The sequence below is a fragment of the Podarcis erhardii genome (genome assembly GCF_964252035.2).
Source record: "Podarcis erhardii genome assembly, chromosome: 2".
Lineage (NCBI taxonomy): Eukaryota > Metazoa > Chordata > Lepidosauria > Squamata > Lacertidae > Podarcis > Podarcis erhardii.
In genome coordinates, this window is record NC_138498.1 from 96,576,540 (window position 1) to 96,593,740 (window position 17,201).

Below are 17,201 nucleotides of genomic sequence, written 5' to 3' on the forward strand. Positions count from 1 at the left end.
GAGCTATTGCTTCTTGTGAACTGGAAATCACAGTTCCATTTGTGCAGCCTGAAATGGCATTAGTCATTTCTGCAGTCACATCCCATAGGTCACTCGTGACCGGCTTGAGATGGACTTAAGTCCTGAGGTCCTTTTGACATATACTACTACCAAGCCATCCTATAGCAGCGCAGTTCATTTTATTTTCCTAAATGCATTTGTCTGATGAGTTTCATTTTGTTAATTTCAGTTTTCCATTCTGTCAAGGTCATTTTGAATGTTACCTCCATCTTCTGAAGTGTTAGCTATCTCTCCCGGTTCACCTGCAGATTTGACATCTCTAAGCTGGTATGATAAAAATGTTGATGGGTACCAACCTTAGGAAGGAACTTCAACAGAATTTAATTAAGCTCAACAGCCCTGAATAGCTCCACAAAACAGAACCAATCACGGTGCTCCAGAACTCCACAGCTTCCCAGAAACGACATTTCCCAGTTTCATGTATTGCTGAGGACGGAGGATCGAAAAGCATTTTGAGAGCTCCGACCCTCGTCGTGTATGGCAAGGCCTGCGACAAATTACAGGGCAAAATATTAAAAACGAACTGGCTAACAGCAATGCGCACCTGGCTGATCAGCTGAATCAATTCTTCAGTCGTTTTGAGGTGGGAACTGGAACCACCGTCACTACAGCATTGGCTACCAGCACATCATCAGAAACTATTACTGATAAACAACTACTTTTATTACAGACCTCCGACGTACAACGTGCTTTTCGGAGCATTAATATTAGGAAGGCAGCTGGACCGGATGGAATTATGGGACGAGTTATTAGGGACTGTGCTGCAGAATTAGCTGGTGTATTTACGGACATTTTTAATCTATCCCTGTTGCAGGGTTCTGTCCCTACCTGCCAGAAGACATCGATTATAGTGCCAGTCCCTAAACAGTCAGTGGTGGTATCTCTCAATGACTACAGACCAATAGCCCTAACATCTGTCATTATGAAATGCTTTGAGAGATTGGTGCTAGATTATATTAAGGCTGGTCTTCCATCCACTTTAGACCCGTTCCAGTTTGCATACAGAAGAAATAGATCTACTGATGATATTTCCATCGCTGTCCATACTGTACTGAGTCATCTAGAACGACAGGGAACCTACGCAAGGCTGTTGTTTGTGGACTACAGTTCTGCCTTTAATACAATTCTACCAGACAGGTTATTCCTTAAAATGACCAATTTGGGTATACATCAGAAGATCTGTTTGTGGGTAAGGAATTTCCTGACCGATAGGCCGCAGACAGTGAGAATGGGACCTTACTATTCTTCTACTCTAGTATTAAGCACAGGAGCCCCTCAGGGGTGTGTGTTAAGCCCCTTTCTCTATTCCCTGTACACATTTGACTGCACCCCACTGTATAAGTCCAACACAATCATCAAATTTGCGGATGATACAACAGTGGTGGGGCTCATTAGTGAGAATGATGAGGCTGCTTATAGGAAAGAGGTACAGGGGTTAATTCAATGGTGTAAAGAAAATAATCTTATGCTTAACACCAAAAAACCCAAAGAACTCATAATTGATTTTAGGAGAAAGAAAAGTGTATTTTTACCATTGCACATAAATGGCGAGGAGGTGGAGAGGGTTGGTAGTTTTAAATACCTGGGCACTTACATCTCTGAGGACCTCTCATGGACTGCAAATATTAATATGGTTGTGAGGAAGGTGCAGGGGAGGTTGTATTTCCTGAGAATGCTCAGAGGATTGAATCTATCTCAGCACCTACTTCTGTCCTATTATCATAGTACCATTGAGAGTGTCTTAACCTATAGTATATTATCGTGGTATGGGAACAGCTCTGGAATGGATAAAAAAGCTTTACAGAGAATAATTAAAATTGCCCAGAATGTTATTGGGCTCCAACTACCAACCCTGGATGAGATCTTCACGTCTCGCAGCTTGAAGAAGTCACACAATATCCTGAGAGATCCCACCCATCCTGCTCACAACCTCTTTGAACTGTTGCCTTCGGGCAGAAGATACAGGACAGTGAAAACACGAACCACACGCCTTCTGAATAGTTTCTATCCAAGAGCTCTGATTGCACTAAATAATGATCTCAGGGCCAGTTGTAAGAAATAGCAAGCAGTGAGTAGTAAGGAATGAGATAGGTTTTAGGTTATGCTATGCTTCTAATAGGTTGTGTTATATTCTGGATTATGTATGTTTTAATAGATTATGTCTGAATAGGATGAGAGTGTTGGAGATACGTGCAAATGTGTATGTGAATCCGGTCTTGGGTGTTTGATTTTCGTTGTTGTGTATACTGTGTATATACGGACAATGACAATAAATTTATCTAATCTAATCTAATCTGAATCTAATATCCTGCCATTCTGTGAGTGTCACAGAATGATCCCCTCCAATTTAACTGAAAATATGCACTCAGGGCTCCACTGTCACCACCTCCCGGTCCACAAAGAAAAACCCACAACTCTGTAGAACGGAGCACACGAGAACCAAATAAAACTGAAAAAAGACATGCCAGAAGCCAGATAACTCTGCAATAAGAAGGAAAGGCAGCTTGCAGAGAGAGGGAGAGACAAGAGTATGGTATGCCACAAATCCATTGCATAAACACCCCACAGCTCCCCTGAACGTCATAAGACCAGATGCCGCCCCAAGAGCATCTCAGAACACAGCCCCACAACAACTCGAGCAAACAGATGAACGCGCACAACTGTGCAAACAGATTCCCATAGCGCTATAACTAAGACCGCACAACCCCCTCCTTTTTCATATCGCCAGCATGCCTTCGCAGAGATGATTGTGCTCACGAATAAACAGCATTCTTAGCTGCGCTGGACAAAAAAGCGCGCGCGCACACACATGAAATTGAGCCAAAATCGGGGGAGAGAGAGGGCGAGTGCAGGAGGGGTTGGGAAAGGCTGCGTGAAGGAGGGGCGGAAGGAGAAGGGGTGGGATGGGGGGAAAGTGGAAGAAGGCAGTCCTGCGCTTTCACTAGAATCAATGCGGTAGAGGATTCCTCCCCAGCATTTTCGAGGAAGTCTGAGGCAATTAGTTCAGTCAGTAGACAGCCTGCAGCCAGCCAGTCTAGGCTGCTCCCTAGGACTAGCGGAGGAACCAAGAAAGGAGAGCGGCTGCAGTAATTCCCTAGGATCGCTGCAGTTTGGGGACTTCGAAAGAGAGAGAGACAGTTTGGGGGAGGCTGTGTGGTTTGCGGGTGGGCGATTTGAAATTTTGGAGGGAGGGGGAAGATAGTATTGCAACTCCCCCCCCCGCCCCCTCTTTCCCCAAGAGGAGTTTTTGAGCGAGCGCTTGCTTGGGCGCGCGCGTTTTCCTTGGGGGTTTCCGCTTGTTTGCTTGTTCCATATTTTTTTCCCCCCGTCGGTGGAGCGATGGGCTTCGAGCTGGACCGCTTCAGCGGCGAGGTGGACCCGGACCTGAAGTGCAACCTGTGCAACAAAGTGCTGGAGGACCCTCTGACCACCCCTTGCGGCCACGTGTTCTGCGCCGGCTGCGTGCTGCCGTGGGTGGTGCAGCAAGGCAGCTGCCCGGTGAAGTGCCGCCGCGTGTCGGCCAAGGAGCTCAACCACGTCCTGCCCCTGAAGAGCCTCATCCTCAAGCTGGACATCCAGTGCGCCAACCGGGCGCGCGGCTGCGGCGCCGTGGTCAAGCTGCAGCACCTGGCCCAGCACGCCGAGGCCTGCGGCTACTCGGCGGCCCGCTGCCGCCACCGGGGCTGCGGCGAGGTGCTCAACGCGCGCGACCTGGAGGCGCACATGCGCGAGGCCTGCGCGGCCCGCCCGGCCGGCTCCTGCGAGCGCGGCTGCGGCTTGGCGCTCACGCACGGCGAGCGCCAGGCCGGCTCGCACTGCTGCCTGCAGGCGCTCAAGGCGCACGGCGCCGCCCTGCAGGCGCAGCTGGCCGGCCTGGAGAAGGAGCTCAAGAAGGAGGCGCTGCGCGCCGGCAAGCGGGAAAAGGCGCTCCTGGCGCAGCTCTCGGCCGCCCAGCTCGAGCTCCAGGTGACGGCGCTGCGCTACCAGAAGAAGTTCACCGAGTACAGCGCCCGCCTCGACTCCCTCGGCCGCAGCCTCGCCGCCTCGACGCCCAACAAGGTGAATCCGCACGGCGGCCCGCCTTGGCCCCACCATCGCCCTTCCCGCCTGCTCCCCCCCCCCGCCCGCCCGCCATCCTCGCTCAGGCGCAGCAAAGAATCCCGCGGCATCCTGAACAGGCTGCGCCGGTTTCTTGGGGGCAAACCTCCCCCTGCGCTTCGGTGGCTGAAGCGCCCTCTCGCGCCTCTGAGCAAGCAAGTGGCCCAGGCAGGCTCCCCTCTCTCGCACGCAGCCCGGATGGGACAGCTGCATGTTCCTGCATTGCCATTGCAGGGAGTTGCGCTGGATGGTTCTCAGGGTCCCTTACGTGATGCAAATGCGTTAATCTGGAAAGGAGCTGGGATAGTCGTGGCTTCGAGCTCCGCGTTGGGCAAAAAAAAAAAAAGATTATTGCGTCGCGGGGGGGGGGGGATTGGGCTAGATGACCCCCTTTAGTCCCTTCCAACCCAGCCAAAACTTTGGCATCCCACAAAGGGGCAAAACTCAGAAGGGTAAATTACCTGCAACAACAATTAGGGGTCTTGTGACATCTTGATTTTATGTTTTAAGTTGCCACAAGCCCCCTGGTTGCTGCTGTTGTTGGTAGTCATCCTTCTGCCCCCCCCCTCAAATGACACAGTTTTTGGGTCACAGGACCCAGCATTTTCGCAGTAAGGCATGGGATCATCCTTCTAGTTTTGTCCCTTTTAAATACAGTAATTCCATAAACAGAATGCTGCAGGGTGTGTTTGCATCCTCCCTTCTTTACACCTCCCATATTCAGACCCCTGGCAAGGCAGTTCCAGGACCCCTACAGACCTCTGAGAATGTGTCATTCATCACATTCAGGCGAAAGCTAGAGGTTTGGCACTGATGTTTTAGTGAGAGTAAATACCCCTTTGGAACAAGCACAACAAAGGGAGAAGCAGCTCCTGGTCCCAAGTGCCAGACTTTTGGCATCCTGTGGTGAAAGTTGTGTGTGTGTGTAGATAGGTTCCGGGCAGACAGAAGGTAGCGGGGAGGAGACAGGATTTTTGTTGTTTATTTTCTTCTCTTTTCCTCATTAGTAAGGCTTGGGAGTCTGCTAAGTGGTCAAATCTGTCCCCCGCTTTCCCCTTTGAAATATATTTTTTTGCCTGCCTGCCCTCCCCCCATCTCCACCTCCCTCTCTCTCCCTTTGCTTACAGACATGTCTGTCAGCTGCAGCTTCAGCCAGCTGGAAGGCTCAACATGAAGGGCAAATATTTACAGCTAAGCTGCTCACCACTAACTTGGGAGAAACAGGACCTGCCTAGGAAAGGAGGGCTACAGGGAGAGGAGGGGGGAGGAGAGTACTATCAAAACATAAGAGAACTTATACCAAGTTCCCATGTTCACTGCGCTACATTTTAAAAATGAAACAGAATTCTTCTCATAACCGTGGCAACTGGCCTCTTGGGCAGTCTTTCAGGTGCTACATTGCGGAGTTTGTTTACTGCAACATCCGTGTGTGTTTAAACACTTTAGTATTTCCTCTCAAACATTGATGAGTGCTGTTTTTTCCCCTAGAAAGTGTTTTCATACTTTCCCAACACACTCTTCCCACTCATGGCTACATTTGATAGATTTAGTGTTTGAGTCTTGTTTGCATGTTTTGGTCAGAGAGAAAGAAAAACGTTAGAAGTTGTAAAGTGGGAGGCACAGAAAATAAGTCTGTTGAGGAAATCCAGGTCACAGTTTCTTTTCCACTCTCCCTCGCCCCTTAAAAGGGGACTTTTATGAACCCCAAATGGGTGGTTTTTTTCCTGAATTCAACGTTGATTTTGAATCTCTGTTAGTAACCAGGATCATAGAATAAGGATGCTCCCTAACCCAAAAGCTTTCTAAATGTGACCTGCTAAATAACATATTATTTCTAGAAGAGGCCTAGCTTGAGCACAAGGTTGCTAGGATCAGCCATTACAGAATATGCACAGAATTTAAAATCTTTAAAACTTGCTCTGATTTCCCAGAATAATAGAGCTCAATGACAGTGTACTTGCAGGATAGATGCAACACTCTACAGACTGATAGTTTTCCCACCTTTTCTTTAAAAGAAAAAAACCTCTACAGATTTTAGAGAATGGGTTTTTCACCTTTCATGGGCATCTTATGCCAATGGACAGCAGTTCTTTCAGTTAGAAAGTGTTTTCTGGTGTCCAACTTAAATCTCTTCTATCTCACCTTCAGAGAGGGTGGAAGTGGCTATCCACATCCATGGAAACAACCTGGGATAGCTCAGTTGGTAGAGCATGAGACTCTTTAAGTTCATGGTCATGGGTTTGAGCTTGATGTTGGGCAAAAGATTCCTGCATTGCAGGGGGATTGGACCAGATGACCCTAATGGCTCTTTCCAACTCTACGATTCCATGATTATTATTAGCTACTAAGCCCTATGTAGATGTTCCAAAACCAGCTGCAATCATTGTATGGGGAAGGGAGTAGGATTGCCCCCCCCCCAACCCCAATGTATTGATTACCCCTTGAGTACAAGCCTACAAGTTGTATACGCATATCTGTAGAAGTCTTTCTGTCTATCAGTATGTTCCTTCTGCCCTTTGTTCACATTGCTGGCCCTTATCCTATTATGCCTGTGATGCTGATAGGTAACATCACTTCTACACTTCTACAACCTGAGCTGGCCTTTTCTACATATTGTTGCTGACTTCACAGTCATTCAAAGCAGATCCTGAAACGGTTCTCTGCCAAAGTGTTCCTAGTTCCTTCTGCTAGTGCTGAGGTCTGCGCTCAGCCCCTACCACTGGTGCATGAATATTCATTGTTTATCCATCTGCTAATGGCTGTCTTGCAGAGGTGGTATGTCCCTGCCCTTACCCGCTGTGTTACAGCAACCGTTTCAAATGTCTTCCTTGTTTACTTGGAATAAGACTGTGTTTTATTTACATTGGTGCACACCATCACTGTAGATAAAGTTGACTCACATTGGGGTGCTGATTTCCACTGGGTTCCTGCTAGGATGCCCCTTCCTGATGTGAAACCAGTGTCTGGATACCCATGAGAGAGTGTGAAATGCACGCAGCTTCCTTAATTTCCCTGTGCCTTAAGCACTTGAAATTTTTCAAGCCTGATTCTGCAATTCACAGTTGCTAAGGAAGCAAGCTGTGTGCATCTCATAGTATGTTTTTGTGAGTGTCCAGACATGGAGTGATCTCATCACTGGAATATGTAATGTCTGAATCAACTTTTGGTCTTTGTAACTGTTCTGTGGCATTATTAGATTACTCAACTGGGTGTTTTAGTTGCTATTTAAAAAAAAAAAAAGCACATAGCCCCCCAGATAGTGTCTACAGTATGCAGTGCAATGTTTTCATCAGATTTATGGACACAGCTGGTTAACATGACTGTTTGTTTTCAGGCTGTCCACAAAAAGGCTGTTATGCACTTTTCAGAAAAAGGCAGCGTGTAATCTGCAGAAAGCCAAAAGGTGTCATGTCACCACAAAACTGTGGTGTAGTGCTCAATCAATTACATGTCTTTCACAGCCATTCGGGCAACTTTCCAAGATTAACAGTTTCAGCCAGAAGAAGTGCAATTAGAAAATATACATCTTTGTGCGCTGGAGAATTGTGAAGGAAGACCAGCACAGGGATTGTCCTGCCACATGGCTCGCTTCGCTGGCGTGTGTATGGGGAGGGAATGGCTTGCTTCCAGTATTTTGATCCCTGGATTATTTAATCAGACAGCGATGTCAACATAGTTGTGTGCTGCAAAGGGCAAAGGATATAAGCAAGTGGCCAGGCATGCACACTGGGCTCAGGGATTTTGTAGATTCCAAAATATTCAAGCTAGCTGTAGCACCTAATATAAAACAGTGTCATTCAATAGATTCAACCGCTATGGTCTTGTGACATCAAAACCCAACTTGGGAATGCTGCAATTTGTATTGGGAGAATTTTGCGAACATCTTAAGGTCCTTAGGTTCTTATCTCTAATCAGATGCCTAAATCCTGCAGATGATTTGGAGCTTCCACTTCCAGTAACCAGTGGCGTAGCGTGGGGGGTGCCAGGGGTGCCGGCCGCACCGGGCGCAACTTGGGCAGGGGCGCACTCGCACTAGCAGCTCTCTGCCCCTACTAAAATCCACTGGTTAGGGAGCCCGCGCTCGCTCGGCTTGGCGAGGAGGTCGCAGAAGGGGGAGAGCAAAGCCTTCTGCCGCTGGCAAAAAAAGGAGAGGAAGCCGGGCGGGCGGGCGGGCTGGCTGGCTCGCGGGGGTCTGGCTGCGCCTGCTGCTGCCGTTGCCGCTGCTGCCGGGCTTTGACAGCTTGGCGAAGCGGAGGGAGAGGTAATTGCGTCTCTCTTTCCACTGGCCGCCTGGGTAGTGAGCCGAGCGGAGCAGGGAGTCTGGCGAGGGGGCGGGAAGAGACTTTCCCCCCTTTTTCCCACCTCGCCTGGACAAAAAGGAGAGCGGAGTCTCCTCAGGGTGCCCTCAGGCAGGGCAGGGCAAGGCAAGCAGAGCGAGGAGGAGAGAGAGGGGAAGGGGGGGGAGCAGCCAGGAAACGACGCGGTGTGGAGGGGGAATCAATTAAGGAGAGAAGCCTCGCTGCTGCTGCTGCTTGGGAGAGTAAATTACTGTACTTGCCTTGCCCCGGGTTAGGGGGCGCAAATTATTTGCCTTGCCCCGGGTTGGGGGGCGCAAATTACTTGCCTTGCCCCGGGTGCTGATAACCCACGCTACGCCGCTGCCAGTAACTGTGGTTTCCTGCTCAAGACAAGCAGGACAAGACCATTTTACTGCTGCTTTGAAAACCTTTATACAGTGGTGCCCCGCAAGACGAATGCCTCGCAAGACGAAAAACCCGCTAGACGAAAGGGTTTTCCGTTTTTCGAGGTGCTTCGCAAGACGAATTTCCCTATGGGCTTGCTTCGCAAGACGAAAACGTCTTGCGAGTCTTGCGAGTTTTTTCCCTCCCCCCCCTTTTTCTAAGCTGCTAAGACGCTAATAGCCACTTAGCCGCTAAGCCGCTAATCTGCTAAGCCGCTAATAGGGATGCTTCGCAAGACGAAAAAAACGCTAGACGAAGAGACTCGCGGAACGGATTATTTTCGTCTTGCGAGGCACCACTGTACCAAATAGTTAGTTCAAGGCTTACTGAAAAGAGGCACATCTATAGTGCCATGCAATCGTGCTTTCTCGCTTTGTCTAAGACCAACAACTTGTACATTCTGCCATTTAATATCTAGCAGTGAGAAATATTAGTCCTACAATACATGGCTGTCCTGGCATGATTGGCGGTTCCAGTGCCATGCTCTATGCTAAGCCGTTGTGCTGGTACTGCAGTCATGTTGCTCCGTCTTGGGCACAGCATGACTTCTAGGGTTGAGCCACTTAGTTATTTCAGCTTTTAGTCTGTGTTAATGGTTTCTGGTACCATGTTCATGTGTCCCTTTTTTATTATCTAGAAGTATTTCTGCCTGTGCCATCAGTGCAATAAGAAACCCTCGCAAATTGAATTTTAGGGAGATGGTAGAATCAATGATATGAGGTACTTGGAGGAGGGAGTGCTAAGTGGACTTGGCGCGTGACGTGACAAGTGAATTTTAAGGAACAACAGAATCTAGAGGGTTCTTTGATTCATATATCTTTCAGGCACAACATCTAGCCAGGGGAAAAGTCTGATAGCTGAGGTGTTCCAAACTATTCTAAGTCTGCAATTCAATGACATGGAAGCAGTCTCCATTTAACTCAGTGGAGGTTACTTCAGGATTGCATTCTAAGGGCAGTATACTTATATAATCCTCTTCTTCTCTTCATAGTTTACCTAATGATCCCAACCATTTAATTGCAAGCAGAACTTTCCCACTTTCTGGGTACAGTGGGCCCTCTGGATACGAACTTAATTCATTCTGAGGGTCCGTCTGCAACCTGAAAAGTCTGTATCCAGAGGTGCCACTTCTGCACACACACGCGGTGTGATAGAGCGCTTCTGCGCATGCGTGTGTGGTGAAACCCGGAAGTATAAACTTCCAGGTTTGCCGCACTAGCAAGCTGAAGTTTACATATCTGGAAGGATACGTACCGTATTTTTCGCCCTATAGGACGCACCGTCCCATAAGGCGCACCTAGTTTTTTGGGGGGGAAATAAAGGGGAAAAAATTATTCCCCCCCCCCAGGTGCGGGGCTGGGGCAGGGGAAGCCCGAGCTTCCCCCGCCCCAGCCCCCAAACAGGCAGCTCTCTGCAAGCCGTGGGAGCCCAGCGCTGGCTCCCGCTGCTTGCGGAGAGGTCCGCGAAGCCTGGACGCGCTGAGCTCAGCGTGCGCAGGCTTCTGCATGCAGGCAACTCTCCGCAAGCAGCGGGAGCGCTCCCGCTGCTTGCAGAGAGGTCCGCTAAGCCTGGACGCGCTGACCCCTCTCGCTCTCCAGGCTTCAGCGAAAGCCTGCATTCGCCCCATAGGACGCACACACATTTCCCCTTCATTTTTGGAGGGGGAAAAGTGTGTCCTATAGGGCGAAAAATACGGTAAGTAGAGGTACAACTGTAATTAAATGGCACTGCCCCTGCCCCTCCCACTTCCTAAGCAGGTATTACTGGCAACTGGTAAATTACCCAGAAACCTTTTGTGACTCGGTGGTGAAACTGAACCCCTATTGTTTGAGAATCAGTGTGCTAACCTATTCTAATGGGATTGGCTGAGAAATGAGCAAAGTTACGTTTTTACTTAAGAAGTAAGAACACTCCCAGTGTTCAGAATCAAATGTAGAAGGTAGCTTCCTAGCTCCAAAATACTCAGCTGGGATCTGAAGCAATTTCCAGAATTATGTTTAAGAGCTTGACTCAGCTGTGGGTAAGCAGCATGCCAGAACGATCAGATTTGTTGTAGAATCAGATGATCTGAGCTGGGTGGGGTTAAGCATGACCATTTGCAATAAAATGCTTTAAAATAATAATAATAATAATTTAGAGTGATAGTGGTAAGTTGTAAAGGAGGTGACTCTTTTAAGAGCTGTTATTTAAAATGGCATTAATATCAAGATGTGAATTTCAAAAGGGCTGTTGGAGCAAAAAGTTGTTAGTCCTTTGTGTCGTGGTGCTTTAGAAGCACATCTGCTAGAATTATCACCCAGTTTCCTCCCTCGTATTACTGTGCTAAAATGCAAACAGCGGATCAATTATGGATATGCATGGCAAGCTAGCAGGAATCTTTTTAAATGCTTAGAACATTTGTTTGTTTTTAACTGCCAAATATTGTGATGATTTTTATTTTTATTTTTATTTTTTATTTTTATTTTTTTTATATAAATATTTATTAAAATTTTTGAATACAAATGCACAAATAATAAACAACCTTACTTATATCATAACGTGGTTTCATCACTTCTTTGGGCTCCCTCACGTCTCCCGCTCCCATTTACATCGTAAAAAGGTTTTTCCAAGCAAATTATCAACTTGTTTAGGATCTTATATCCACTCATTTAAATATAATCTAGCAGTTCTCCAAAAAATTTATGTTTTCTTTAATCTCACTTATCATCAAATTCAAATCTAATTTAGTGGTGGCCAATTTTTTATAATCTAGCATCCTTCTTAACATTCAACCAAACTGCAATGTTTTTGTAAATACGTCTTAAATTTCTTCCAGTCTTCCTCAATCCTCTCTTTTCCCAGGTCTCGGATTCTGCCAGTCATCTCGGCCAGTTGCATATAGTCCATCAGCTGCATCTGCCACTCTTCCAGTGTGGGTAGATCTTGAGTTTTCCAGTTTTTTGCGATGAGTATCCTTGCTGCCGTTGTTGCATACATAAAAAATGTTCGGTCCTTCTTTAGCACCTTCTGGCCGACAATACCCAGAAGGAAGGCCTCTGGTTTCTTAGTGAAGGTATACTTAAATACCTTTTTCAGCTCATTATATATCATTTCCCAGAAGGCCTTCACCTTAGGGCATGTCCACCAGAGGTGAAAGAATGTTCCTTCATTTTCTTTACATTTCCAACATTTATTATCAGACGAATGGTATATTTTGGCAAGTTTAACTGGGGTCATGTACCATCTATATATCATTTTCATTACATTTTCCTTCAGAGCATTACATGCGGTGAAGTTCAGCCCAGTGGTCCACAACCTTTCCCAGTCCTCAAACATAATGTTATGCCCAATGTCCTGTGCCCACTTTATCATAGCCGATTTAACCATTTCGTCTTGTGTATTCCATTTTAACAGCAAGTTATACATTCTAGATAGTACCTTAGTCTTTGGTTCTAACAATTCTGTTTCTAACTTCGATTTCTCCACCTGGAACCCTAACTTTTTGTCATTTTTAAAGACTTCTTTAATCTGAGCGTAATGTAACCAGTCTCGCATTTTATCCTTCATTTTCTCCAAACTCTGCAATTTCCAATTGTCTCCATCTTTTTCTAATATTTCCCAATATTTTGGCCATTTGGCCTCCATATTGGGTCTTTTTTGGGCCTTAGCTTCCAGAGGCGAAAGCCACCTCGGAGTCTTGTTTTCCAATAAGTCTTTGTATTTTGTCCAGACATTAAAAACTGCTTTCCTAACAATATGGTTCTTAAAGGCCTTATTGATCTTAACCTTGTCGTACCATAAGTATGCATGCCAACCAAAAGCATTGTTAAAACCTTCCAAATCCAGTACGTCAGTGTCTTCGAGAAGTAGCCAGTCTTTTAGCCAGCAGAAAGCTGCGGCTTCATAGTACAACTTTAAGTCTGGCAGGGCAAAGCCCCCTCTTTCTTTCGCGTCAGTTAATATCTTAAACTTAATTCTGGGCTTTTTGCCCTGCCAGACAAATTTAGAAATATCTTTCTGCCACTTCCGGAAGCACTCCGTCTTGTCCACAATCTGTAATGTTTGAAACAAAAATAGCATTTATTTTTATTTTTTAAACTAGCTGGTTGATGCATTGCAGATCTTTCTATTTTTCACTCGTCCCCACGATTCTTCTTTTGCTGAGAAACAATCCAAATCAAGAATAGTAATGGGAACCTTTTTCTTCAAACTTTAATTACAGCTACCATTCTGAGTGCAGTCACAGGGTTTTGTGACAATAACATTCTTATGTTTCCATTTCTGAACTTATTAGACCTTAAAAGTGGCCTCACAGGACTGGAAGTTTTTGCCTTGAAATATTATCTGACGTCTGGGCCAGGGGGTTTCCGGGAAAACAGTTTCACCTCTTATTCCACTGCTCTCCTTTTAGAAGAGTTCAGCATGCTAGAAAGCCAGTTAAAGGCAACAAGAGAAAAGGAAAGAACTGGGTATTTCTTGAGGCTGATTTTTGATGCACAATCCTGTATATGCCCACTCAGAAGTCTTAAGTCTCATTTAGTTCAACTGGGCTTACTACAACGTACAGTAAACTCGAAACTTATGTGGGGTTATGTTCCAGGGATAGAGCATAAAGCCCAAATATTTTATAGTCCAAACTCAGTGGATACAATTGTGGTTGGGATTGCCAAAATCTTATTTCCTGGATGCCTGACCCCTTTCTATTTTGTAAAAAATTAATTTAAAAAATTGCCAAGTTTGTAAAGCTGAATGTGCACAAGTTAAATGTGCATAAGTTGTGTGTCTACTGTCAATGGCTACAGGATTTCAGCTTCAGTGTTACAAATGAGACACAAATCAATCCGTTATGGGGGAAGGAATATGATTGAAATAAGTGAGACTTGCTTCTAAGTAAATAGGATTTGGGGGTAAGAATATGCTGTGCCTTGCTCTACCACTAAACAACATTATAGTCCGAAGTATAAACTGCTGTGCAGTTTTACAAGTTAATTTGGATCTCTAGATTTCTGTAATTTATACCAGCTGATACTAGCTCTGGGCTTTTTTCTTTCATAGGAGTGACAGGAAAATATATGATGGCTCAAGCAACTCAGCAGAATATTTCTCAATGTTAATATAGTTTGACTGACAGCTTCACACTGAAATGCCAAAACGGTGGAGGGGGTGGGGAGCCAAGCTAAAAACATCTGCATTGCGTTATTAGGCAACAATTGTAATTTATGCCATTAATTGGACATGGAAACCAGACATGTAAAATAACTTCCTCAAATTCGTGTGTTTGTTTATAACATTTTCATCTTTATAGAATCATAGAATTGTGGATTCTGAAGGGACCATGAGGGTCATATAGTTCAATCCCCTGCGATGCCAAAACCTTTGGCCCAATGTGGGGCTCAAACCCACAACCCTGAGATTAAGAGCCTCATGCACTGCCAACATGAGCTATGGTGTCTGGGATGATGCAAGGTTCATGTGGCTGCCTTTTTTCTGTTTGTTTTTTTTCCTAGCAGGGAGGTTGCAGAGGCTGCTGATGTGCACCTGATTATCATCACCCCAGATTAAATTTTAAGATGGATCAGACTGAAAATTTAAATAATCAAATTAAATATTTTGAATGGCTTTCGATCATAATTCTTCATTAATAATAATAATAATACAGTGGGTGCTTTACACCAGTGTTTCCCAACCTTTTTTGGGCAAAGGCACACTTGTTTCATGAAAAAAATCTCGAGGCACACCACCATTAGAAAATGTTTAAAAAATTAACTCTGTGCCTATATTGACTATATATAAAGTAACTCTCTTTAATAGGAATCAAATAAACACAAAGAAAGTATTTTATAATTACTTTATTATGAAATAGTAAGTACCGTATTTTTCGTCCCATAGGACGCTCCGTCCCATAGGACGCACCTACTTTTTTGAGGGGGGAAATAAAGGAAAAATTTTTTTCCTTTATTTCCCCCCAAAAAAACCAGGTCGGGGAACAGTGGGATGGCGGTGCTGCGCCTCCCCGCTGTCCCCCGAGCTTGTGGGGCTGGCCCATGTCTGCCTGGCGCGAGGGGCGCTCTGCTTCAGGGCGCCCCGCGCGTCCGGCGGCAGGCTACAGTCCGCAGCATGGGGAACCCTCTGTTTCAGGGCGCCCCATGCGCCCCCCGGGTGCGCAAGGCTTGCCAACACGAGCGCGGAGCACGGGGCGTCCTCCGAAGGGCGCCCCGTGCTCCGCGCTGCCAGCTGACGCCCGCAAGCCTTGCGCTCTCGGGGGGAGGTCCCCCGGGTGCGCAGGGCTGGCCTACAACAGCGCGGAGCACGGGGCGATGGGATGTGGGAGGGAGCTCGCTCCCCGCCCCGTGTGTGCTCGCCGCCGCCGCCCCGCCTCTCGCCACCCGACTCGCCCGCCTCCCTCCCACGGCACACCAGGCAACGTCTCGCGGCACATTAGTGTGCCGCGGAACACCGGTTGGGAAACACTGCTTTACACCACTATATACATAATACTTTACAAAGAACAGATATGGTTGGCTCCTGTGAGACAGCATTTTAAAAAATTAAGACCTTTACAAGTTGTAATATTTATGTTAAAAATGCACACTGCTTTAGTCCAAAACAATGTTTAACTCATGGTGGGATTGGAAATGTCTAAGTTGTAAAGATTCATGGTTGCCACAGTCAACCAGGCAGTTATCTGGTTGTGTGATTGTCTGTAGCAAATGCTAAAGATACTCACTTGCCATCATCTGTACATAATAATAATGTTGGTGGGGAGACAGCCCATTGAGAACTGAGCGTTCATAATGATAATTGAGTATCAGTTACAAAATAATAAAGGAAAACTGGGTTGAGCAGAATGAATTAGCTTTCTTATAGTATAAGTATAATCACTTAGTTTAAAACATAACATGCATTTTCTCTTCGGTATGCAGCAATGAATTGTGCTTTACTTTTTTATTATTTTCATTAAGAAGAGTTTGGATTTGATATCCCACTTTATCACTACCCGAAGGAGTCTCAAGGTGGCTAACAATCTCCTTTTGCCTTCCTCCCTCACAACAAACACTCTGTGAGGTGAGTGAGGCTGAGAGACTTCAGAGAAGTGTGGCTATCCCAAGGTCACCCAGCAGCTGCATGTGGAAGAGCGGGGAATCAAACCTGTTTCACCAGATTATGAGTCCACCGCTCTTAACCACTACACCACACGTGACTCTCACTATTAAATCCCACTATAGGGGCAAAAGCACCCAGGCAATCATGGCGTTTACCGTTGTGGTTAAATAATAACCAGAGAGCTTGCTTTTCCAGTGGCTTGAAGGATGCATGACTTCTTCAAGAACCCAAATAGTTGGAACATACAAACTACACATGGCTTGATTCAAAGCCACTTGAGGGGGACATCAGTGTTCTCCATGGTTCCAAAAAGCTTTATGATCAGGCTGATATGAATAATAGTTGGTGTTTTATTTTTAAAAAATGTATCTCTGGCTGGAGCCTTTGGGCATTGGAGTCCAACATCATTTGAAGGGTAACAGGTCCGCCTGCCCCCCCTATTCAAAGCACAGGTGGACCAGAACTAAAATTTGAGTGGGGGGGATAATGAATGCAGCGAGAATTTACAGTGGGGAAAATAGGATGGGAAGCAGGCTTTGGGGAAGCCATAGAGCCTGACGATATAGTTCGGCTCATTCTAAAAGAAATTTATATTTCATTGTATCAACTTTTTATATTTATGTAAAAACAGAGGTCGAAGTTACTGAGCTGCACCAGTTTACATTACCTTCTCCAGATATACAGGGCTTGGTCCTTTTTCATTTGTTTCTTTTCTTTTCTCTACTTTCTTAGTGTCATTTCATTCAAGTCAGTGAACTTTCTTTGGCACAGAAAGGGGTGGAGGGATACGTCAGTTGTTGTATTCTTTGGTATTATTGGTCAGAGATTAAAAAGTACTAGAAGAATCCTCCAACTCTCCCAGGAAATAAAATGCTGCCACTTAATGAATCAGATCAATTCCCCATCGAGCACAGTAACGCCAACCCTGAGTGGAGTGCGTCTTGAACTCTGCTCTCCAGGATCTCAAGTAGAAGTTGTTCCCAGCCCTGCTACCTGATACTCTATTAAGTGGAGCTGAAAGAGCTCAGACTTGAATCCTCATACATGCGAAGCATGCATTCTCCTTCTGAGCTATGGCCTCTCCCTTTCAGAATTGAGAAAGGGGGATGTTATGCTAGCACATGGCATTCCTATATTTGGGAACAAATTCTGCAGCAGACCAAGGCGACTTGGTCAGGAAACTGCTTCATAGCATGCATGCATGCATGCATTGTTATT

The 17,201-nt window shown here is 46.0% G+C and overlaps 1 protein-coding gene across 2 annotated transcripts in view; it reads left to right on the forward strand.

The window, feature by feature from the left end:
- Positions 1–2,992: 2,992 nt before the first annotated feature.
- The window catches only part of PDZRN3 (PDZ domain containing ring finger 3), a 181,613-nt gene continuing 167,404 nt past the window's right edge, over positions 2,993–17,201 (forward strand). For both annotated transcript variants that reach the window (XM_081852409.1, XM_081852410.1), the window contains exon 1: positions 2,993–4,119. In XM_081852409.1, coding sequence (XP_081708535.1) covers positions 3,400–4,119 — 720 coding nt within the window. In that variant the 5' untranslated portion in view covers positions 2,993–3,399. The remainder of the gene's footprint in view (positions 4,120–17,201) is intronic.